Source organism: Malania oleifera, chromosome 12, assembly GCF_029873635.1.
Source record: "Malania oleifera isolate guangnan ecotype guangnan chromosome 12, ASM2987363v1, whole genome shotgun sequence".
NCBI lineage: Eukaryota > Viridiplantae > Streptophyta > Magnoliopsida > Santalales > Ximeniaceae > Malania > Malania oleifera.
Window position 1 is genome coordinate 54,406,606 of NC_080428.1, and position 26,389 is coordinate 54,432,994.

Genomic DNA, 26,389 nt, shown 5'->3' on the forward strand with positions numbered 1-26,389 from the left:
AATTTTACAACACCATTATACATTCTGATTTTGATATTTCCAATAACAAATATTTTGCATGAAATATAATTTTCCATAAAAATACAACCAGCATAAGCTGACTTGTAGGTATCAAACCATTTTCTAGGATAAAAGCATTCGATGTCCAAGATCCAAGAATTACCTGTAAGGCACTCTGAACCTGATGAAACACATAGTATATCTTCATCACTACATTTTGAATTTTTCTCCACTACACTTGCAGATTTTGACGAACCCTTAGACATATATCGGCATTCCTGTTCTCGCCAAACTAATGTCGAAGTATTCTTATCCATGATGTGATACAACATGTCACAAGCCAAACCAAGTCGAATGATTGCTCCCAATTCATTCCAAGTCGCTGCATCCATGCTATCCGGTTGAAATTCTGTATAATCTTTCACCAAACCATGTTGCACCAAGAGATCCAGCAATTCAGAGACCATACAACACGCTCTGATACCAATTGTTATGAATTAAGGCTTCTTCCAATAATGCATAGCGGAATATGTAATATTATTGTAAAAGAATCAAACATGCACTTGAAACAATCTAAATGGTGATAAATAGAATATATCCACAACCACAGAAGTATAAAGAAAACAATAATATAGGCAACGAAACTAGGAATAACGTGGTTCGGCAAAGCCTACATCCACGAGAGCAATCGACAAGAGATTTCGCTATGAAGATCAAAGTTTACATACTATAATGATCTTCTCTCCTTCTCTCACCCTCTCACTCTCTTATTGCCCAATATACAATGTAATATATGATTATAAAAGCCCCTTCGGAGGTTTCCCCCTCGAAACACAACCAAAATAATGTCCAAAAAATTCAAAATTTAAAATCTGTGCAGGCTGTACCAAGCCAAATCGTTGATGGTTTTCTTGAAACTGTTGATGGTTTCAGATACCAAGAGCAAACTTTCTGAAGACTCATCCAAATCGTCGATGGTTTTCCTGAAACCGTCGACTGTTTTCTTGAAACCATCAACTGTTTTCCTAAAACCGTTGACGGTTTCCTCCAGCTCTGCATGTTTTCCCTTAGTATGTGAGACATAATTCACAATGGATGCATATGCTTGATATGCATGTGGGGCACATGTATGGATGTATGGACATGGGCATGGATGTGTGTGTGTGTGTGTGTGTGTTTATGTAGACATAATATATGTATATATATGGATAGATGTGAATATATGTGTGTGTGTGTGTGCGCGTGTGCGCGCACGTGTAAATATGTATTTATGCTCATATATATGTGAGTTATCTACACACACATACACAGACACACAAACACATAGTAATGTTTGTTTGTAAGCATCTTATATATTTCTGTGTATATATTCGACATATATTATATATATGTATGATATATATGTCATATATATATGTTTGTGTATCTGTGTGTGTGTGTGTGTTTTGGTATATTTGGTATTAGTGTGTATATATAGTAATATGTATGTGTGCAGGTATGTATATGTGTATGTATATGAATATTAGGGTACGTATGTGTGGTGTGTTTTAATGTGCGTATTAATGTGTATTTTATCCTCCTTTTGTTGATTTAAAAAAAAAAAGGAAATTGTTGAAAAATCCCAAAAATATGCTTTTTGCAACGTTTTTCTTGATTTTAAATAAGGTCGATGATGAAACCCTAAATTTTCAAAACTCATCAATCTCATCACATATTTTTTTCAAATCATCACTTTTCAAACTTCATGCATTTCATTTACTTGTGATACAAATCCGATCTCCCTTTTTTAAAACTTTGGTTTTCTAGGTTGGCGATGTAAGTATGACGTTTTCAAAACCAACTATTTTTATGTATTTATCAGCCATCACCATTATCATCATCACAAAATTTAAGATTCTGAGGCCAACTTCTTTTATATAATACTTTGGGTCTCTCGAAAATGTATTGGAGTGCTCAAACGGTGATTTTATCACTGGATGATAAAAGGGGGTCTTTTCTTGCTTTGATTTTCTTTTTCTTTTCTTTTTGAAAATAACACTTTGCGATAACTACTCTGCAAATAGGTGTCGTAGAGAGTACTAATACCTTTCTTTTACATAAATGTACTCTCAGACTCATTTTTTCTGATTTTCTCAGACCTTTTGTAGGATTTTTCTTTATTTTTCTTGTATTTTTTTTTTTTTTAAATAAAATGGCAACTCCATTTTTAACCGTTATACCATTTTTGCATCAAAACCTCTTATTTTCTTGTTTGGGGATCATTGCTCCCATTTCATTGGCACTCTAGGTTAAACTCAACGTTGACAAACTCAAAAATTTTCTTTAGTGGGGGCAACATGTACATGTTTGCACTAAAAGAAAGAAAAAATATAAAAACATAGAAAGTAAAAGTTTTTAAAATTAAAATTGAAGGTGTATTCTTAAGAGAGGGGGTGAATTGGAAATTTAAAATTTCTCTATACCCTCTTTAATTAATTCTTTCTTAACTCTTTTTGGTTTCAGCAAACACATACAAAGTTGGTTTACAATAATAAGTTCAGTGGAAAATTAGTTTAGTTATAAACCTTTATGAATGAGAGTTCTAACTTGAATACTTCTTTAAGCAATTTAGTTCAACCAACCAAGATTCCCAAAATAAGATTCACAATATAGAATGAATTCAACAATGCTTCCAAGATTTAGCAATTGAGTAAGTCAAAATAAAGTTTAAGAATGTAGCTGATAAAAGCCCTCTATTAGTGAACTTGATTTCTCAATATTAAGCACAATGTAAATTTCCAACACTCTTCCAAAAACTCAAAATTTAAAAAAACTTTCAATTAATGAGTCTTGGGTGTTAACCAATCAACATACTCCCATACGGTTTCTGCAATAAGTATTGATCAACCAACGTACTTCCTTTCGATTTTTGCAATCCCAAAGTCAAATTAATTTTTAGTTTATTTAAAACTCAATCCATGTAGTTTATATGAGTAGAAGCTTAAAATCTAACCATGCAATGTATATGAAAAAAAAAATTAAATGAGAGTAGGGGAATTAGTGAGACTGAGTTTTTACGAGGTTTGGGTATACCTGCCTACGTCCTCACCTTAGGCAACATACCTAAGGATTCCACTATACCACTCCTTTATGGATATGAGCAACCTTATACACTCCTTTGGGCAGGAGCAGCCTTTTATAATCCCTCTTTCAACTAGGGTGGAGCCTCCTCCCCAAGCGATACCCCACGCTCAGTATAACGATTCAACAATCCTGAACCGTCTACAAAGACAAGAAAAAAATTTGGTGTACAAAGATACTCTCAACAAGAGTTAATTAGTACAACAATTAAGTACTACAATATACTTCAATTCAAAATAACAATTGAAAGAATTTGAAGCCTTAGAAGTATATTACTTTGAGCTTTCTTTCTAGATTGAAAGAATTTAGAATAGACATAGAAATTTTGTGAGAGATTCACAAGCAAAACTCAGTAAGGAACTTTAGAGAGTTTGAGAGCAAGAGAGTTTTGAAAGTATTGAGAGCAAGTGAGCTTTGAATGTTGTGTATTTGCTTAGTGTATAGAATCCTTAACCTTGGGGGGTATTTATAGATGTTCAAACAAAAGTATTTTGTGTTCCCTAAGTGACTTGGAGTATTTCCCAAGTTTTCATAACGTTTAGAATTCAAAAAATTTAAAATTTGAAATCTCGAAGAGTGAGTCGATTGGGAATAAAGAGTCAGTCACCTAGGTCCTCTCTGGTTGTCTCAAAATCGATTTATATATTTGTCAGTTGTCTGGATTAACTTTGTTAGTCACTTGGAAAGACCAAAAATATGATTTTTCATTTTGTTTTCAATTTCTTGCTCTTTTGCTTTCCCCAAAATAATTTAAGACTTTTGAAAAATATTTTTTGGGATTTTTCAAAACATGGTCTTTAAGTCAATAAGTTTCAGAATGAGCTTCAAATTCAATCAAATGATCATTTGAATGAAGTACTTACATAAAAACTCTCTTAAAATTTAATTTTATTCTTAGTTTGGAGTCTTCATGCTTGTTATTTGTGTAGTCCATCTTGCCTCTGAACTTAAATTCTCTAAGCTTCCATCAATTCTTTAAACTTTCATCAAGGCGTCTTTGGAATATGTTCTTTGAGCTTTCATTTCTTTTTCATGTATTCTTACAATGAGTTTTGTGATAACTTTGAACTTAAACTTAAACACCTGATTCCTAAAGTATCTTCACTTTCAACAAACACATGTTAAATTACCTTTTATTTATTATCATCAAAACAAGATTAGAAAGTCATGTTAGGCCAACAAAAATTTTCAAAATTTAAAATTGAGATGTGTAATATATAATTTAGAGGTGCTATAGATGTCTAATGATGAGGTGTCTTTCAAAAAATATTTTGAGAGATTTTTTACACTTGCTAGTTTAATAATAATAATAATAATTCATGTAATTTGAATTAAAATTTCAGGTGTTATCATTTAAAGAAAACATTTCAAATGATGAATCCTACATAATTTGATGAGATCCATCATCTGCAATATTTTTTTGGACGAAAAAAAATGAGAGGAGGGACCATGGTGATGCTCGCGAATGACCTAATTTTTTTTTTTCATTTTGTTCGAATCAGTGAACAGTGATCATCACCAACTCATGTGGCCAAAAGAAATAAGTAAAACAGAAATACGTGAGTCAGTAATGTCACCAAGATTTTCCCAACCCTACGAAAAGCTGTATCCCATCTTCCCTAACTTTTCCTGCTTTTAGTACATATCCCAATTAAAGTTTCGGCCAAACCACGGTAACCACCCCTCCTGCCCCCAATCACTTCATCATCGCTCATACATATAGAGGTGCAGGGGCAGGGGAAGGCGCTTAGTCGCAGCTCACAGAACAGAGTCCCCTGTTTCTGGGTCAGTCACCATGGAAAGGCTTATGACAATGAGGCTGATCACATATTTAATGCAGCTGTTGGCGGCGGGACTACTGGTGCCGTCGCCGTGGGAGACCGCCTCCGCCGTGGACATTCCCCGTCTGCGGCAACTGGCGGCTCGAAACAACGTGACATCCATACTGGTGTTCGGAGATTCAAGTGTGGATCCCGGCAACAACAACAATCTGGCCACCACCTTCAAAGCAAACTTTCCTCCATACGGCGTGGACTTTTTCAGTGGCCGCCCCACCGGCCGATTCACCAACGGCAGACTTGTCACTGACTTCGTCGGTAACTATATATATATACATATATATTCACTCTTCCTCCTCCATTTTTCTTCTTATGGTATCCGAGACTCTCCATTTATTCGACTCAAAACTTCGGTTAATTAGACGGGGTTTATGTTTATATTTATGTTTTTTAATTGAAACAATGTTGACCGTGACTATGTATCTTTTTTCATTTAAATACTAAATTTCAAAAAATACTTTTTATTTTTAAAATTATAATTATTTTCAAAAAATTATATTTATTTTTAACTTATTTTTTATTTTTTTCAAAATTTATTAAAGAGATAAAGAATTTGTTGAAATGTATTAAATTAATTTTTTTATTTTATATTTTAAAATAATCACAATAAAAATAACTTGGATTTTAATTTTTTAAATTTTATCTAAGGTAATATTTAAATTCATGAATTTTGAAATTTGAAATTGAGTTTGTATAGATTTAGAATAAATTTTATATATAACCTACACAAATTAAAGTCCGAAATGCAAATTTCATTGTCTCACAAGCAAAATAAGAGTTGGAATAATAAAAAAATATTTTAAGACTTTTTAAATATAAATTTAAAAAAAATCAAAAAATAAGGTGGTATTTTTTAATTATTTCAATTTTTTTAAAAAAAAATAAATTTCAAAAGTAAATAGTGTCAAAATTATTCATTCTTATTTGTTTATTTAATATAAAATGCATTAAAAATGAAAAAAAAATAATTTAATTCTTTAAAAATTTGTTGAAAAATTGAAATGGAAAATGAAAACTTTGTTTTTCAAAACTAATCGAGTCATAAGATGTTGTCTCAATTGAAAAACTGTAGGTCTCGAAACTCGAATCCGAACATTTTAACTAAGAAAGCCTTGAATTATATAAACAACTTCACGATGCTCTTTCTGATTTTTGTTTTGGTAGCGGAGGCACTGGGTTATGCGAACCAAATTCCAGGATTTCTGGACAGGAGAGCAAAGAAGACAGACAAATTACATGGTGTAAGTTTTGCATCAGCAGCTTCTGGTTACGACGATCTCACTGCCAACCTCTCTGTGAGTGTTTTGGATCATTATCATTATTATTAAACTAATTATACTGTGTTTGGGAGCATAAATTGAACTTGAGTGAATTTAGACAATTTTCAACACATCTTGTTGTCACATCTTATCTAAACCTCATATAATTTTAAATCTAAGACCTCTTCAAACATAGAATTAATTAGTTTGGTACATATATATTGGAATCGAATCAGTGCAGGAGACTACAGATTAATTAAATCTATGTTTGGAGAGGTATTAGATTTGACATAATAATAATAAAAATGGTGGATGCAGAATGTGGTGCCTGTCTGGAAGCAGTTGGAGTATTTGAGGGAGTATAAGATGGAGGTGGGGAGGATGGTGGGAAGGAAGAAGGCAGAGGAGATGACAGGGAATGCAGTGTTTGTGATGAGTATGGGCACAAACGACTTCATACAGAACTACTACTCCGAACCAACTCACCGCCCCAAACAGTTCTCTCTGGAACAGTATCAGCATTACTTGGTTTCCTGCATGGCCCGTGACATTAAGGTCAGCTTTCACTACATAATCATATCCTAATTAAGCCTTTTCTCTTTCTAACAACTCCTTTTCACAAGGGGCCATACATTTTTATCTCTCTCTCTCTCTCCTTTTTTTTTTTTATTATAAAAAAGGGTAAATTTATTAAAGGAGCGTCAAACAAGAAGCTTATATCACTCCGAATGACAGAGAAAAAAATAGAAGGGAGAGGTGAGTAAAATCACCCTCCTAAATCATAACAAATATAGGAAAACTCTTCCAAATCCAAATGTGACAAAAGATAATTGGACGTAGTCTAAAGATACAAATTTGATAGACATTTATCGTGCACTTTCATGGCTGTGGAGTATTTTTTCTTGAACATTCTTTCGTTCCTTTCCTTTCATATTTTCCAACAGCTGACTGCCGGAATAACTGCTGTCAATGTTTTAAGAAACCCTTAGCTTTGAAAAATTACTTGCTAAAAACATTGATTTTAGGGTGTTCGACACAATCATAAGGCTGTTGATTTTCTGACACACAATAGCCCAAATCTGCTTGCTAAAGGGACAATGTATGAAAATGTGATCAATTCCTTCGCTTTCCTTCTTACATAATTCACATAGAGGCCATCCTCTAACCTTTTTTTAGCAGATTGTCAATAGTAAGAATTCTATTGTTAATTGCAAGCTAGTGGAAGATGCTTACCTTTAAAGGGATGAAAAAGTTCCACAACTATTTGTATGAGATTCTAAGATTGTTGCAATTATTCTTACTTGCAAGTTGATTGTAAAGGCTGGATATCGTGAAGGCTTGAGATGTAGTGAGGACCCAAGATCCAGGAAAGCAATTTAAGAAACTCCATGACTTTATTAATCTCCTTACCGCCAACGTGTCTATCGAATGTTGAATCCAAGAAAGACCTGTTGTTAGGGAATCTCAATGAATCAACCACCTTAGCATCCTTTTGATCGACTAGCCACTTGGAAAAGGCTCGAAAAGAGTTCCTGAAGAGCATCTTTTGCGGCCCATTTATCCAATCAAAGTTTTGTTTTGCTCCCGTCTCTCTCATATGATTGATTTTTATAAAATTTTAGACAACATCCTATGCAAGTGTGAACAAAAAAAAGTAATCGTAATTTTATGAGAATTACCCACAAACATTTTTATAGCATTACACCATGTAGCCATAACCAGTTCACATTTTAGACATCTATTATAAAAATAATTTAAAACCCATAATTAATCACTAAAATATTATGCAATTAGATGACATTGCTTAATAACCTTTTCTCATCTATGCCTACACTTTGCCTATACCAAACTGATGGAAATATAACCTAATGCAGAAAATGCAGTGGCAAGGGGCAAGAAGGGTGGCAGTGGTGGGGGTGCCGCCTTTGGGATGCATGCCACTTGCTAGAACTCTGCGAGACGAGACAGGATGCGTGGAGAGTTACAACGCCGTCGCATTCTCATTCAATTCCAAGGTCAAAAACATGCTGGCGAGCCTAACCCACTCGTTGCACATCAAAACCGCCTTTGTCGACGCTTACGCTATCATACAAGCTGCCATCAATAAACCCCACCTATATGGTTAGTACATTAATCAATTGAACAAGCATATGTATATACACTAAAAATTAGGAAAAGTTAAATATTAATGATGTGTAAAATTAAAATTTTGTTTATAAATTTGGTTTATTTTTATTTTCTCTGATAACCAAGCATAAAAATGATGATTTTGTGATAATTTTATTCTCTTTTTCATGTATTTTTCGAGTACCAAACAAAGTCCAAGTGTTTGCTTGAATAAGAAAAATTACGAAGGAAAAGAAAAGAAAAATAAAGAGGAAATTTGTATTCTCTTATACTTTTCTTCTTTATTAGATATTATCAAAAATGAAAGTTTGTTTTATATGACTAAAATTTAGGAAAAACTAAATATTAGCTATATATAAAATCAAAAGTTTATTTATAAATTTTGTAAATTTTTTATTTTCTTTTTCATTTTTCTTGATAATCAAACATGAAAATAAGAATTTTTTAATATTTTCTTTTCCTTCCCCTAGTATTTTCTGGGTTCCGAACGGAGCCTAAAAATTTCACAAAATGAATTTGATTTCTGGAGCACTTGCTTACACCCCATTTAATTACTGTCAAGTCCAAATAGTATGCTTAAATATCTTGCAAATTGAATGCATAGAATATTTTATGAAAATTTTAAAATCTTCAAAAAAATTTGTGTTTTCTTGAATCTCAACATTGCAAGATCATGGATAAGTGCCTTTTATCCTAAAATATATTACAAAAAATTAGTTGTGTAATTAGATTTATGCGTGTATCTATGCCAATCAATTTCCTTTATTTTCAAAGTCGAGCCTCGCAAAAATCCCTAAGCAAGGAAACCAGTTTAAAGACGATGCTTGGAAAATTTTGATAGGTTTTGCAGAGACTTCAAAGGGCTGTTGTGGGTCAGGAACGATAGAGTTTGGAGAGATGTGCAAGGACTTGACGACATGTTCCAATCGAAGTGCATATCTATTTTGGGATGCCGTTCACCCTACTGAAAAAATGTATAAGATCATTGCCGACGAGGTTCTTAATTCTATCGCCGAAAGTTTGTTGCTCTGAGTATCATTGCTTAATTTCTAGCTATTGCATGTAATGTGTTGTCAACATGCAACCTTCTTCACTTGTGTGGCTATTAATGTAAGGATAATTTCTTACGTGAGTACTCTTTATAGTGAGGCGAATATTTGCATTCCTCAGTGTTTCTTTCGCTCATTGAATTGAAAAAACACTTTATGGTTTATATTATGTGTGCTTGTGTGTTACCATTCAATTAACTATCAGTAATAGCTACTTCATACATTGTAGATACCCATTTTGTTCGGGGCTTATAAAATAGAATTTAAATTTTTAGATTTAATTTCAGTACCCATTTAGGTCTTTCCTAGTCCAATTTCGGATATTAACATAGGTGCGTAAATATTCATTAATACAATGAAAATGAAAAAATACATAAAAAAAAACAAGTCTAGTGGGCTAACTTCTCCATGCTTGTACGTGTATACATACAAGAGAGTTTCAGTTAGAATAAAAAAAATTAATTAGTTTTGAATTTGATTAAACAATTAAAAATTGATTAATCAATTGAATTTAATTAGCAAATTAGTTTTAAGTTTGGTTGATTAATTTAAAACTAATTGATCAATCAAATTTAAATGTGAGTTCTTTTCTTAGCCTATAAATTCAATAGAGATATTTAGAGAGTTATGAAAAGGAGGAAAACTTGAGGGTGAAGAACTGGCTATTGGAAAAAAAAGTGAGGGAAATTGGAGAAAGAATTGGACATTGAACAAGCAAGAAGAGGAAGGTACTGAGTGAGTGAGATCGAAAGGAGAAGGATTGAAAATTGAAGCGCTCGAGTTGCAGAAACTGGAAAGGGCTTGGCAAGTGGAGACCTAAGAGAGTTCAGGTGAGGAAAGAGCAGGTTGGCAAATTGGAGAATTCAGAAAAAGAGGTTGGTTCTTTAGATTTGGTATTCTGTTGAATTTTTTGGTATTGCTGAATTTTAAATTTAGGTTTGTTGACTTTTTGAGTCCTATCTCGCTTTTGATTATGACATATACAAAGTATCTTACCAGTGCATTGAACATTTGAACAAGATCATCATTTAACACGCACGGATGATAAGGTACAAATGGAAGCCATGAGGAGTTGAGGGATCACATCATCTGGCGCATGGCTGGCAATACGAAAGGTAATAGTTGAAGACATTTGTATTTATATTGTAAATTGCATTTGAGTTTGGTTTGTAATAACTGCATTGCATGCATGATAGGGTTGAATGCTCAATGACTATAAATTGACCATTGGGTTCCAAAACCCTTCAAATTAAAATGCCATAACTTATTCACATAGGGTTGAAAAAGTTCAAGGAACTAAATAGGGCAAAAATCTTTAATTTTAAAGAGCTTCGGTCGACCGACCTTGGCTGACCGACTTTAGTATCTAGCATTATTTTTAAAGAACCTCGGCCGGCCGAACAAAAATAAACGTATCTTCCATAGTAGCCCGACCGTTAAACACGACCCCTTTTAGTGTACTCGATTGATCGATCTTAATGACCTAAACATACCTCAACCGACTGAACCTACGTGAGTTAGGATTTCGCCTCTAGCTCAGACGACTGGCGTTGTACGCAATCGACCGAGTATTGAATAAATTTAAAAATTACTGAGAAGCTAGCCGACTGTGTGACGCCCTAAAACTCGCCAAGTGGGGCCCGGGTGCCACGTGTTCCAATCACCTGTATCTGATACCATAATTAACATGCACGTAACGGAACATAAATAAATAACCTCAAATAAATACCAAAGTTTTACATAACAACCCAAAAACAAACACTACAACAACCAGATTCAATATCCACAACCAGCATTTAAAACATAATCCCGTACAAATATATCTATATATATATATTAGTATCTCACAATACCCCAAAAAGAAACCAGTAAAAATAGTCCCAGCTTAGGCCTTCAGACTCGATCTCCAGAAGAACCTGAAAAGTTGTTAATCTATTAGGGTGAGACACTTCTCAGTAAGGGTGGAATAAATTATAATAGTGTGTAACAAATGAGTTTTAATATTTACATATCAAAATAAACTGCTTCTCACATAATATCAATAACAACTAAAAAAAATGTACCATTAATAACATCTCTGACATCTAATATCATACACCCATCCAATATGCACAAGTACATAATTTTTATGCAGGCGAAAGTCCCCAAGGATAGGGAAGATTACCTGCCCATACAAGTAGCTTCCCTCTGCTCTAGTACCTAAAAGATACCTACCAGAGCACTCACCTTACTCAGTAAGCTCTTAGGTGGAGAATTACCTCGCCGTTAGTATACACATCTTTATTGTTTAAAGGCAAAGGTTTCCGAGGATCGGGATGTCTATCCGTCCATACAACTAGCATCCCTTTGCACTAATACTAAAAAACTACCTAGCAGAGCACTCGCCTTTCTCAGCAAGCCCCTGGTGGTATGTTTACCTTGCCGCATGCACACACATGCATTCACAATATGCTATATCACTATTATTATGCTATAATAAAATTCACATGCGCACAACACATCTACACAAGAATCATGCAACTTATACTTCATCTTCCAATGTCCTCCATATATGTGGCCCACACAGAGCAACTACGTACATGTACATGGCCCACACAGGCACCTGCGTACTTCTTGTCAACACGTGACCCACACAGGCACCACTACCCACACAGAGTACATAACATCGCCCACACATGCGCCATTATCCACACAGGATATAACGTGGTCCACACAGGCACCACTCCAGCATCTGCAACACGTGACCCACACAGGCACCACTATTCACCAGTATCCAATCCTCATGACCTACCCGTCATACATCAGTAGAACAAACTCCTCGACCTGCCAATGTCCTACCCCATATAAATGACAATATGACAAGCTCCTCGACCTTTCAACGTCATATCATGATTTACATCTAGGTAATATAACGACCTCCTCATGTCAACGTTATATTGAGATGCATATGAATAACCAAACCAGTTAGTTCACACAGACGCATCAATGCATTACCACACAGATATCCAACATATCAATACATTCCCACACAAGACTCAAACATAAAAATTCATTCATCATGTCATAATCATTTTAAACAACCCCTCATGCAAGCCTAAATATCACAAAAATTCATATTCAATTTATTAGAAAGAAATTGTTCTCATGCCACACGGTTTTAATATCATAAGCAATTATCCCAAATAAAACCTTAAACCAAAATCATCATTTTTCCAGTAATCAGGCTATTCTGAAAATCATATAGATAAATAATAAATTTCATATGCTCATAAATAAATGGTTCACCTTAATAAAATACTGATATAATTTTATTCTCCCGTACCTAATTCCCCGAATCATGCCTGTAGGGCTTCCAAAATTATACCCGCAATGCTCACTCGAACCCTGATTCAATCAAATCAGCCATAATAAAATATTGTTTTAATCTTTCCTAATTTACAATAATTAAATACCAATTAATTTCTAAATAACCTATTTATCCTAGTTTTAGGGCTATTCCTACGATCTCACGAGAAATCTACTACGCTAGACTTGTAGAGAATCATCCTTAGATTCTCATGGTGGTGTCTGATCGCTCATTTGACTTAAAATTTAAGAAAAATTGAGACAAGAATAAGAATTTGGCTTACCCTAGGAGATATGCCCATGTTACTCCTACGAAAAAATCCACTTCGGTAGATATGTCGGTGGCAGAGAGTGGAGTCTAGTGATATTTTCAGATTTTCAATTAGGCGAAAATCCGCCACGAAATCGTAGAGAGAGGAGGAGTGGAAAGCGTGAGCTGAGTGAGTTTTTTTTTTCTCTCTTCTTTCTTCCTTTGTTCTGCCGCGTGAAGCTTTTTTTTTTTTTTTATTCTTTCCTTTCCTACTTTGTTCAAAACTTAACCACTAAGTTTCCTTTTTTTTTTTTGTTTCCTTTATCCTTACCTTTCCTTTTTTTTTTTAACCTTATTATATAATAACTTTATATATATATATATATATACATATATAACTTAATATATATCCTTATTTCAAATTTTTTTTCCACACTATTCCTTTTATTTGTTTATTCCTTTAATTAATTTCCTTAAAAATAATTAATTAATTAATAATAATAATAAAATTTTTAATTAATAATATATATTTTTTGGATCGTTACAGATCGACCTTGTGCTTGGTTAATCGACCCTCGCAGGTCTGCTTTAAATTTCAAACTATTCAGCCGACCAACAAAACCGTGGGTCAACCGAACCTCTCGGGTTCCCGAATTTTTATTGTGCTAATCAGGGTTAAACTTTGATTAAACAATTCTAAAATTCCTTCCGTGTCCCTAACAGTCATAATTTCTGGGAATTCTATACATACCCCATTATAACTCCTGATTAGCGAGTAGATTAGCAAAAATTCTCTCTAAAATTCTTTGAGCTATTATTGCTTATATATTTTCAAATTCAAGCATGCTTTGACTCTCTCTTATTTTTCTTTGCAAAATCATTTTAAGAAGAGAGCTTTATTTGTTTATCCTCTTCATTTGCAAAATCTTTGCATCTTAAAAGAGTGTTTGTTTTTCATTCTTGTGGGCTTATTCTTATATCTTTCAAAAGTTAATACTCTCTCATACTCATTTGTTTTTGAAAAATATCTTGAGAGTTTGCCTTGAGTGTTTCCTAGAATATTTCATTCATAAATATTTTTTTTTTTTGGAAAAAACTCTCTATAGCTTGTGAATCTTTGCATCATCTTGCAAGATTCAGTAGCTTGTTTGTGTGTTTATTGCAAAAATACTTTTGTGAAGCTAATCTTCATTATCTCCTATAGTTTATTGTTGAAAATTATTTTTTGTGGAGATAATGTTGTTTTAGGTTTAGATCTTTGAAAAACACTTACTGATTTCTGTATATTTGAATCAAAGATCATCTTTATCATCATTTCTCACCTTACTTGATAAATACTTTTTTGAGAGACAAATTTAAAATACTCTACTGAGTATTAATTCTTATCATATAAGAGTGCAATGAGCTACATTGTTGTACATATTTGTTTAGTATAGAAGTACTTCTACTTGTACACAAATCTTTGATATTTGTTGTATTCCCGACATGTGGTTGAAAGAAGATTGCACTGGCCTGTAACATGCACCAGATTGGTTCAGACCTGGTAAGTAGGACTATGAGCACCGTCCTGTAAAATGTAGTTATAGGTTGGGCTCAGCCCTGTGAATGTGAGCTGGGATATTCCTCTCCCAGTAAGGAGAGGAGATTGTAAATGGTGATGCTCCACTTGTAAGTGAGCATTAGTGAAATCCTCTGGCTGATTTACTAGAGGCGGGGACGTAGGCACAATTTGCTGAACCTCGATAACATATTTCGTGTCACTCTCTTTCTCTCACTCTTTACTTTCCGTACTTGCATGCTTATACTTAATTTGTTGTGAATGGTATATCTATTTTAAATATTTGCATAATTGTTTATTTGTGGGAATTGGAATCTATTTAGAAAGACCCTAAGTTGCATAATACTGAATATGATCTTTATCTGACCTAGGAAGTTTTAAATTTCCAATTCACCCCCTTTTGGGATAACACCAATTACATCAAGGTTTATGTAATTTGAGTTTAAATTTGAACAAAACTTTTAAACCTAATGAACCCAAATATTCCTCTTGAATACTCCAAACAAGTCTAGGTATTCGATCAAGTCCGAAAATCCAAAAACCCATATTCGATATGCCATATCTGAATACCCTAGATCCGAGCTAGAGACTTTTGTTAACTTGACCCAAGTCCAAGACAATTGACTCAAATACCCAACTTGGATTAGACCCACGATCAAGGCTAACTTTGACCTAGGCCCATTGATCCATTTGCCCTGAACTGGCCCAAATAAGACATAAACACCAGATTGGCCCACTTTAAAATAAAGTCCTATTGGGCTTGACTCGATTAACTTGATCTCATTTAATTTAGTATAGCAAAATCCCAAGTATACATTACCAACTGGAAAAACCCCATCTCATTTAAGACCCAAGGCCCATTTTAATTTACTCTCCTCCCTCCCAATTGGGTTTGAGATAGTTTAGTCCAAACACTGTTGGCCTTACAAGGCTTAAAATCTTGTTTTGATGACAAAAAATAAGAGGAACTTAACATATTTGATTTAGTGATGGCATATCAGAACTCAACTATGAGAAAGTAAGGTCAAGTGTTCACAAGGATCCATTGAAAGCTTAAAATCCAAAGAAATATGATCAAAAGAAGTTTAAAGGCATGAATTCTAAGATAATATATTAAAACTTGAAGATTATGAGAGCATGGATATTAAAGAGAAAGCTCAAAGTATATTAAAGCTTGAAGACAAAGCAAGCATGAAGACTTAAGTGTTTAGAATGTCAAAGTCTTAAGAATTCTTTATGTAAGCACTTCATGTTTAAATATCTTATGAAATGCTTTGAAATTCTTTAAGATGCAACATAGACTTAGAGACCAATTTTTGAAAACCTTGGAAATTGATTTTAAAAGTCATATTTGAGTTTTTCAAAAAAAAAAAAAAAAAGTTCAAAGCCTTAAAAATGAAAGTTTTTGAAAAATGGAACTGTCTAGCCAACTGACCTGAATGAATCATGTTCACTCAGCCGACTGACAAATTGGACTGTCTAACTGACTGACCAAAATGAATGGTATTCACTTAGCCGACTGATAATTAAATGTTTTAATTTCTAGATAGATAGAGTGGATTTAGCTGATTGGCCAGCCGACTGACCCTATACAAAATAGGCCCAGTCGAGTGACTCAGCTGACTGACCCTGCAGAGATTTTAAATTTGAACTTTAACGGGAAAATTAGTTTTTCAAATCTAAACATTATAAAAACTTGGGGGACACTCCAAGCATCTTGGAAACCAAGGAAACTCACTCTAAAAACTCTATAAATACTCCTTTAACCCAATGAATTAAATCACGAAGTATACAATCAGCATTCAAGCACTCTACTTGCAATTTCTTCTAAAGACCACTCTTGCTCAAATCTTTACAAAACTGAATTGCTAAATTTCTGAGTTGTTGATCCATCCTACCTCTGAGTTTTGAGTTGCTAAATCTCATCTAGAAGGAACTTGGTGAAGTTCTTACTTGAGTTTCAATTGTATTTCATATTGATATTTAATTATTGAAGTACATAGTGATTGAAACTATACTAATCTGCTCTTTGTGAGAGTGTCATTGTACGCAGCTAGTGTTTCTTATTTCTTGACGATTCCAGGTTGTTGGATCATTGACTGAGCGTGGCGTATCGCTTGGAGAGGTCTTGCTTTAGCCTATTGAAGGAGTGACAGAGTATGAGGTATCGCTTGGAGAGGTGTAGCTCTAGCCTATTGAAGGAGTGACTGAGTGTGGGGTATCACTTAGAGAGGTGTTGCTCTAGCCTATTGAAGGAGTGGGCAAGGTTTGTTTCACCCAGAAAGGAATGACATAGTGGAATACTTTGGTGGTATTGGCCAAAGGAGAGGATGTAGACTGGGGATAAGCTGAACCTCGTAAAAAACATTGTGTCACTCTCTTTCCCTATTCTCTTTAAATTCCAGCATACTTATAAACTGCGTGGATGTTTTAAATTTCATGATCATAAATACTACATAGTTTGGAAATTAAATAAGCTGAAGTTTAATTTGTTTTTGGGATTGCGGAAACCGTAAGGGAGTACGTTGGTTGATTAACAATTTGCAGACACCATAAGGGAGTACGTTGATTGTTTAACACCCAAAGAATCTTTAAATACAAGTTTATTTAAAGTTTAAGCTTTTGGAAAGAGTGTTGGATTTTAAATTGTGCATCATATTGAGAAACCAATTTCATTATTTACAGGGCTTGAATCAAATCCATTAATATAAGCCTTTTTATCAGCAAGCATATATTCTCAAATCTTTACCTTGAGTGCTGAATCTTGCAAAGCATTCCTATTGAAAATCTACCATTGAATCAATCTTGATAGTGCTGCAGTTCATACGTTAACTTGTGCTTGGTAAATTGTTTGGTTGATTGGTTTGTGAATTGATTATTCATTTAAGTATTGAAGCTACCAAACTTAAACTTATTTATAAAGGTTTATAACTAAATTAATTTTTCACTGACCTAGTATAAACCAATTTTGTGTTGTGTTGAAGTATTGATTGATTGTCCAAATAAGGTTTGGTTGATTGATTGCTAAATCAACAAAAAGTTAAGAATTCATTGAAAGGAATTAAAAGAAATTTTAATAATCCAATTCACCCCCCTCATGGGATGACTCCTTAACTTTCAATTGGTATTAGAGCGGGGTTATAACAAATCCTAACAAGTAGTTATATAAAGATTTATATGGCACACCTAGGAGTAGCTCCATTTGGAGATGGTCAATCCTCAACTAGGCTTCCCATCTCTTATGGTATAAATTATACATTTTGGAAACAAAGGATGATAATTTATATTTAAACCATGGATTGGAAGGCTTGGAAGGTTCTCACACATGGTGACTTCATCCCTACCAAACTAGTGGATGGAAAAGAGGTACCTAAGAAAGAAAAAGAGATGACCGAAATAGATCACAAAATGCTACAAGTTAACTCTAGTGCAATAAATGCCCTATATTGTGCACTTGATGTCAATGAATGTAATAAGTCATGGCTTGCAAATCAGCCAAAGAAATATGGGATAAATCAGAAGTAACCTATAAAGGAACCATTGATGTTAGAGATAGTAGAATAGACATGCTCACAAGCGAGTATGAGGCTTTCAAGATGAAACCGGATGAAACTATAACAAATATATATACAAGGTTCACTCATATAATAAACTCCCTTAATGCCTTAGGAAAAACATACTCAACTTATGAAATGATTTGAAAAATTCTTAGAGGACTTCCACCAATTTGGGAACCTAAGGCCACTGCAATAATTGAAGGAAAAAATTTGAAAAACACCTCCCTAGATGAATTAATAAGTTCTCTCCTCACCTATGAGATGGCCATGAATGGAGAAGTGGTAAATCTAAAGCTCAAGAATATATAGCCTTTAAAGCATCAAAAGAAAACTCTAGTGATGAAGATGAAGAAGATGAACTACCCTTCATATCCAAGAAACTTGCAAGAATACTAAGAAGGAAAAATAAATTCAAAAGAAAAATCCAAAACTCAAGTTTAGATGAGGAAGAACTAAGAAGAAAGAAACAAAGAAAGAACTACCTACATGATATAATTGCAAGAAAGTTGGACACCTAAAACCGGATTGTCCAAAACTTAAGAAGGATTCTAAAAAGAAAAAGAAAAAGGCAGTGAAAGCAACTACTTGGGAAAATATGAGTACAAGTAGTTTCGATAACAAATCAAGTGACCAAGAGCTTTCTTATACTTGCTATATGGCTTGGGATGACGAGGAAAGCTCCTTATCCAAATCAATTAATGATTCTTGCAGTAAGTCATCTAATGATTCTGATGATGAAAGTATGTTTTCTTACGAAAAACTTCAAAATGATCTATTCAAGGTTCATAAAATTTTAGTTAATGTGACTAAACGATACTATGGCAACCTGAATAATAATGGGATTTAAATAATAAAGAGGAAGGGAAATAGAAACAGTAACAAAAGGAGGAAGTCAACTCCATTGACGACATTGCACTTTGGAAGGAATAACCGAGAGAAATTATCAGGACCTCATTGACGAACACAGGGGATTTGTCGATGAGGAAATATCGAGAGAGGTTTTGAGCAGTCTGAATTTTGTCGACGAGGAATGGGTTTCGTCGACGAAATTATTAAAGGACTCGTCAACGAGATGATGTGACTTGTCGATGAATCCAACCTTATAAATAGTAAAAAACTCAGATTTTTTATGAAATTTAGCGTGGAAACTCCCTCTCTCTCCTCCCTTCGGCTCCCTCTCCTTCGCTCTTCGATTTCGGGCTGGATTTTCGCCGGATTGACGATCTGAAGTTATTACGACGCTCCTGGAGAAGTTCTCTCCATATCTGCTGGAGCGGATCGTCAGTGGAGCTGAGTTGAAATTCGTCCCTAAGTTGAGGTAAGACTTTTTATGCCAAATTTGATCTTTTCGTAGTTATAAGAAAGATTATTTATGAAGAAATACTGATGTTTGGTTCTAGGGGTTGTCGTTTTTAGGGCTTTGATCAGGAAACCCTACGAGTGTTAGACTAGGATATTTAGGGGCTTTCTCAGTAGTCAAGTAAGGGAATAAATTAAAGCAGTTATTTTTCACGCAAATTACTATTATTTATGAGCAAATTGATTTTCTGAAAAATATGTACGATATTTGAATATTATGGAATAAATACATATTTGGGAAAATACTACTGTTGTATGGGAATTATGATTTTAGAATGAAATGTATGATTTACCCGGCTTTGTGTGGCATGAATGTTATTTTTCATGAAAAGTATTATGATATGCAAGATTTTACGAGTAGAGCATGTTTCAGGAATTATCAAATAATGCAGTACATTATAGTTTTGAAAATACATGATAATTGATTTACTTTCAAAATAATATGTATGAGATAATCGGCACGAGGCCGTATTTATGAAATGTTCGGCATGAGGCCGTATTTATGAAATGTTCGGCGCGAGGCCATATTTATGAAATGTTTAGTACGATGCCGTATTTAGGAAATGTTCGGCGCGAGGCCGTATTTATGAAATGATTTCGACACGAGGCCGTATTTATGAAATTATGAAAATGCTATATTATCATGTATTATATGTTATCAGAACCCGGATGTTAGTTTAGTTCAGCTCAGGAGCTCGGTACTGTAGCTATATAGATCAGATATCTATGTTTAGACTTGTGCTAACCACCCCACAAAGGGGTGGGAGATGGATAGTCGATGTGGCTTTCAGTGTAGAGTTGTAGACGTCCACCTGGCTGTTCGGACCAGGGTGTGGCGGGCCCATTGTACTTACAAACATTTTTGACTCGGTAGTGGTGGGCCAGCCATTGTCGAGTCCCTCTTTCGGACTGCACAACCCGTCATAGGGGGTAATACATGACATCAGCTAACTATTTATCATGGGTATGTTTTCTGTATTATCAGTTATAACATATGTTTTATGTACGATATGATTTATTAGTAAATATGAAAGTATATGATTATTTAGTACGATATTATGAACGTTTATAGAAATATGAAATGTACTGTATGTGTATAATTGCCTTAAATGTTCATGTTGTCACACAACTATATTTAGTTTATTTTCCCTTACTGAGAAGTGTCTCACCTCCTGAACTTAATTAATTTTTCAGGAGACCATGAGAGATTGGCGGGTCATGGCCGCCATTGAGCTTCTTGAGCTTCCCTACTAGAAGGGTAAGCGTTGATCTAGGATCAGGGGATTTTGTTGTATGATCCTAGGGTTATTTTGATGTTTTGGAGATTGTATTCAAATACTGTATTTTAGGAATGTGGTAGACTCTGGTATTATGTAATTAATAGTTTGATGGATGTAAATTATTTTTACTGCTGCTTAGGTTTCCGTTGTTTTATGTCAGGCTATCCCCACTACCCATAGGTTCGGGTTGATGTTATTATTATTTATGTTTATTATGTGATAAGTTAAGTAGGACGTTACAGATACACATCATTAAAAATCAAGAATGAAGGAGTAATGAAAGAGTTAGAATCTTTAAAACTTGCTGAAAGAGAAAAGGATTCAAAAATCAATAAACTAGAAAGTAAGAATAAAAGGTTATAAAAATCTAGAAGTTTTAAAGTCCAAAACTTCCATGGATAATGAAAAAGATTTATATATTTTTGAATTAGAAAATAAAATCAGTAAGATGTCTCTAGACCAAGTCAAGATGCAAGAAAAGGGTAAAAATATAGAAGACTTAGAAATTAGTGATCTTAAAAGAAAAATTGAGGATTAAGCCAAAATCATCTATAACTTCACTAAAATGAAAAAAGAATCTTTATATGGGATACTTTACAAAAGCATCTAAAAATTATGCTAGCACCTCTTCAAATGTTTACACTCACACCACATGCTTTCTATGTAAGAAGAAGGGACATATAAAGTTTGAATGTCCATTAAAGAGAAAGGGTGTGAAAACTAAACAAGTTTGGAAAGTAAAAGAAATATCTCTTGTTAAACCATTCGGACCCAAGAAAGTATGAGTACCAAGATGAAAGACTAGTTCATAAACCAAGGACTCCATAAATCTTAAGTTTTTATTAGGAATTAAGAAAACTAAAATCATATGGATTAGTTATAACTCTAGAAGAAAATTCTCCTTGTTCAAATCTATGTAAAATCATTTCATAATACAAGGATATTAAACTAATGGATAATCTTAAAAAAGAGTTTATGAGCTTATTGACAACTATAACATTGAGACAAATAAAAACAAAAATAACATTGTTGACCAAAATCATAGGATGATTTGTATAAGGCTTAACTTAGAAAATATTAAGATTTGGAAAGCAATATAGACTTTGGGTGTTCATATGAAATCAAAAGAAAAGAAAATCTGAAGGATGTTCAACTTATTACATGAGTATTTTGATATAAGAAGAGAGCTTGATTTGATACATAGTAGAAAAGTTGTGGAAAGAAACAGATTTTAAAAAAAAACAAAGGTCAGCCAACTGACCATTATCTCAGTCAACTAACTGAACAAAACTTTAAAAAGAAAGCAAAGGTCAGCTGACTGACCATAAGTCCAGTCGACTGATTGAAGGAAACAAGTTTTAACAAATTTTAAATTTGATATGAGAGAATTTAATAAGAGTTATTTGAGCAATATGAGAACAATTTAATAAAAAATGTAGCATAATGCACAAAGGATAATAATATGCTCCATGCTTATATGATATGTTGTTATACTTACATGCTAAAATGCTGACATATATGATATCTTGATATTGCCAAAGAAATAACAATAATAATGATTTATGACTTACTATATTGCAAATTTGAACATGATTATGAAGCACGAATCTTGGTATGATATATGAGTATGAGATTAATTCATAATGGATCACATTATATATATCTTGCATGATTGACTAATGGATAAACATATCATGATTAAAATATAAGTTGGCTTATGGACCTTGGTATTGCAATCTAAATGAGAAATTTGTTTTTATCCTTAGTACTTTAGCATAAGAATTCTTCCAGTTTAATTATTTTTTTAAATATAAAAAGAAGGGAGAAAGAGTTGAATTAAAAAATTGGTATAAGCAGTACATGATATGATATTAGTATTGGTATCTATGAAATATATTGGTATACATGAGTATGATAATTGATACTTGAGCATGACAACACATTTGTATCAATGGGAATGTTTTGATATTGATATGATAATTAGTATTATTCTTGATATTGATATCCATGAGCACTTACATAGAATAAATTAATATTTGAAACATGACATGATAAATTTAAAAGCTTAATTGGTATCACAATTTAAAAACACAATTGGTATCTTCTTGAATACATAAGTTTACAAATTCATGAATGGAAGTTTGAATTTATTGAATATAAAATACTTCATTCAGGGGGAGTTAGACTTGATATCATGATTTATGTTCATCATTCAAAATCATTCAAAATTTCTGTTTTGAGCCTTCACAAGATCTATACTTTTGCTTATGGTTGCTCATTGCCTTAGTATTTATATGTTTTTCTTGATATCTTACTCTTTTTGATTGATGTCAAAAGGGGTAGAGGTTTTGGGTAAAAATTGAGCATGATATTGCATATCTAAGCATGAATATTGGCTCGACTATGAAAGCATTTGATTTTGAATGATGCTTATTGATAGATGAGCATGATAGTAAATGAGTTTTTGAAATTGATCTTGATATTGTTAAGTTTGTTAAGATGATGTTTATTGTAAGGGGGAGTCTTTTTTTTTTTTAAGGCTCACTCATAATTTTGCTCCTTATTTGTCATTATCAAAAAAAGGGAAAATGTTGTCCTTACAAGGCTTAACATTTTGTTTTGATGACATCAAACAAGAGGAACTTAACATATTTGGTTAAGTGATGACATTTCAGGACTCAACTATGAGAAAGTAAGGTCAAGTGTTCACAAGGATCCATTGAAATCTTAAAATCCAAAGAAATATGATCAAAAGAAGCTTAAAGGCATGGATTCCAAGATGATATATTAAATTTTGAAGATTATGAGAGCATGAATATTAAAGAGAAAGCTCAAAGTATATTAAAGCTTGAAGATAAAACAAACATGAAGGCTTAAGTGTTTAGAATGTCAAAGTCTTAAGAAGTCTTTATGTAAGTACTTCATGTTTAAATATCTTATGAAATACTTTGAAACTCTTTAGGATGCAATATAGACTTAGAGACCAATTTTTGAAAACCCTGGAAAATGATTTTAAAAGTCACATTTGAGTTTTTCAAACATCAAAAGTTCAATGCCTTAAAAATGAAAGTTTTTGAAAAATGGAACTATCCATCTGACTGACCTGAATGAACTATGTTCACTCAGCCGACTGAAAAATTGGATTGTCCAGCTGACTGACAAAAATGAACGGTGTTCACTCAGTCAACTGACAATTAAATGTTTTAATTTCTAGACAGATAGAATGGGCTCAGCCAACTGGCTAGTCGGCTGATCCTATACAAAACAGGCCTAGTTGAGTGACCCAGCACATTGACCCTACAAAGATTTTAAATTTTGATCTTCAACGGGAAAATTCCAAAAATTAGTTTTTCAAATATAAACTTTATAAAAACTTGGGGTACACTCCAAGAAAGTTGGGAAACAAGGAAACTCACTCTAAAAACTCTATAAATACTCCTTTAACCCAATGAATTAAATCACCAAGTATACAATTAACATTCAAGCACTCTAACTGCAATTTCTTCTAAAGATCACTCTTGCTTAAATCTTTGCACAACCAAGTTGCTAATGTTCTGAGTTGTTGATCCATTCTACCTTTGAGTTATGAGTTGCTAAATCTCTTCTAGAAGGAACTTGGCGAAATTCTTACTTGAACTTCAATTGTATTTCATATTGATATTTAATTATTGAAGTACATAGTGATTGAAACTGTAATAATATGCTCTTTGTGAGAGTGTCATTGTATGCAGCTAGTGTTTCTTGTTTCTTGACGATTCCAGGTTGTTGGATCGTTGATCGAGCATAGGGTATCACTTGGAGAGGTGTTGCTCTAGCCTATTGAAGGAGTGCGTAAGGTTTGTTCTGCCCAAAAAGGAATGACATAGTGGAATCCTTTAGTGGTATTGGCCAAAGGAGAGGACGTAGGCTGGGGATAAGTTGAACCTCGTAAAAAACGTGGTGTCACTCTCTTTCCCTATTCTCTTTAAATTCCAGCATACTTATAAACTGCGTGGATGTTTTAAATTTCATGATCATAAATACTACGTAGTTTGAAAATTAAATAAGCTTAAGTTTAATTTGTTTTTGGGATTGCGGAAACCGAAAGGGAGTACGTTGGTTGATCAATAATTTGCGGAAACCATAGGGGAGTACGTTGATTGGTTAACACCCAAAGACTTTTTAACTAAAAGTTTATTTAAAGTCTAAGCTTTGGAAAGAGTGTTGGAATTTAAATTGTGATCATATTGAGAAACCAATTTCATTGTCTACAGGGCTTGAATCAAATCCATTAATATAAGATTTTTTATCAGCAAGCATACATTTTCAACCTTGAGTGCCGAATCTACCATTGAATCAATCTTGATAGTGCTGCAGTTCATACGTTAACTTGTGCTTGGTAAATTGTTTGGTTGATTGGTTTGTGAATTGATTATTCATCTAAGTATTCAAGCTACCAAACTTACACTTATTTATCAAGGTTTATAACTAAATTAATTTTCCGCTGACCTAGTATAAACCAATTTTGTGCTGTGTTGAAGTATTGATTGATTGTCCAAATAAGGTTTGGTTGAGTGATTGCTAAATCAACGAGAAGTTAAGAATTCATTGAAAGGAATTAAAAGAAATTTTAATAATCTAATTCACCCCCCTCTTTGGAAAACTCCTTAACTTTCAATCAAATCAAACGAAGCCCAAATTAGGCTTAACCCAACCAAGTTAAGCAAAACCCAATTACTACGGCCCAATTGATAGAGCCTAATAACTTGACTAGTTCACTAATTTAGCCTACCTAAAATCTAAATAAGGTTAGATTAGTTTAACTCTAAACCTTAAGCCAATTTGGTTCCTAAGAAAACATAGGAAACTCAAGAAAATTTCAAATAATTACATAATAATAGAAAGAAAAAAATAAAAAAAAAGGTTCACCTTAGTGTTTGGGTTGATCAAGTGTTCTTTACCTTCTTCCATGGTTTGAACCAACAAAATGAGAAAATGAGTAAGATCCATAGGGAGAGAGAGAGTTGTGAGAAATAAAGAGAGAGAGAGAGAGAGAGAGAGAGAGAGAGAGAGAGAGAGAGAGAGAGAGAGAGATAGGGAAGTAGAGAGTGGGGAAAGAGAAAGAGGCAAAGGGTGGAGAGAGAGAGGTTTGCGAGAGAGAGCGAGATAGAGAGAAAAGAAAGAGGGGGTGAGATATGTGAGAAAGAGTGGGATTTAAGCGAGACTAGAGAAAAAAAGAGAGGTCTGAAAGAGAGAGGGAGACAAAGAGAGAATAGAGAGAGAGAGGTCTGCAAGAGAGAGAGAGAGAAGAGAGAATACATATGGAGAAAATAAGGGAACAAAGATAATATATGTTAATTTTTTAAAAAAATAGGTAGTGGGATATGTCTCACGTACCATACGAATGGTGATATGTGGCGCAATAGGAACCGCACATTTGGAGGGCGACGTGGCACGATCCTAGCCATCTAACATGTGTTTTTTTCTGACAACTGGATCACTACCACGATCTATGTTGTAGCCACCCTAAATAGTCCATACTTATATAGCAAAAATAAACAACATTTTATTTATTTCATAAAAAAATACAAGTATAAAAAAAAGGAAATACACAAAAAATAGAAATACAGGGAAACAAATTTTACATAAAATATAAAAAAGGAGGAAG

At 33.5% G+C, this 26,389-nt stretch overlaps 1 protein-coding gene across 1 annotated transcript; it reads left to right on the plus strand.

The window, feature by feature from the left end:
• The first annotated feature begins 4,695 nt into the window (after nt 1-4,695).
• Nucleotides 4,696-9,562, plus strand: LOC131144447 (GDSL esterase/lipase At5g45950). Its single transcript, XM_058093111.1, has 5 exons — nt 4,696-5,216; nt 6,123-6,253; nt 6,536-6,772; nt 8,092-8,338; nt 9,186-9,562. The coding sequence occupies exons 1-5, from the start codon at nt 4,916-4,918 to the stop codon at nt 9,374-9,376; spliced, it is 1,107 nt and encodes a 368-aa protein (XP_057949094.1). The 5' UTR covers nt 4,696-4,915; the 3' UTR covers nt 9,377-9,562.
• The last annotated feature ends 16,827 nt before the right edge of the window (nt 9,563-26,389 follow it).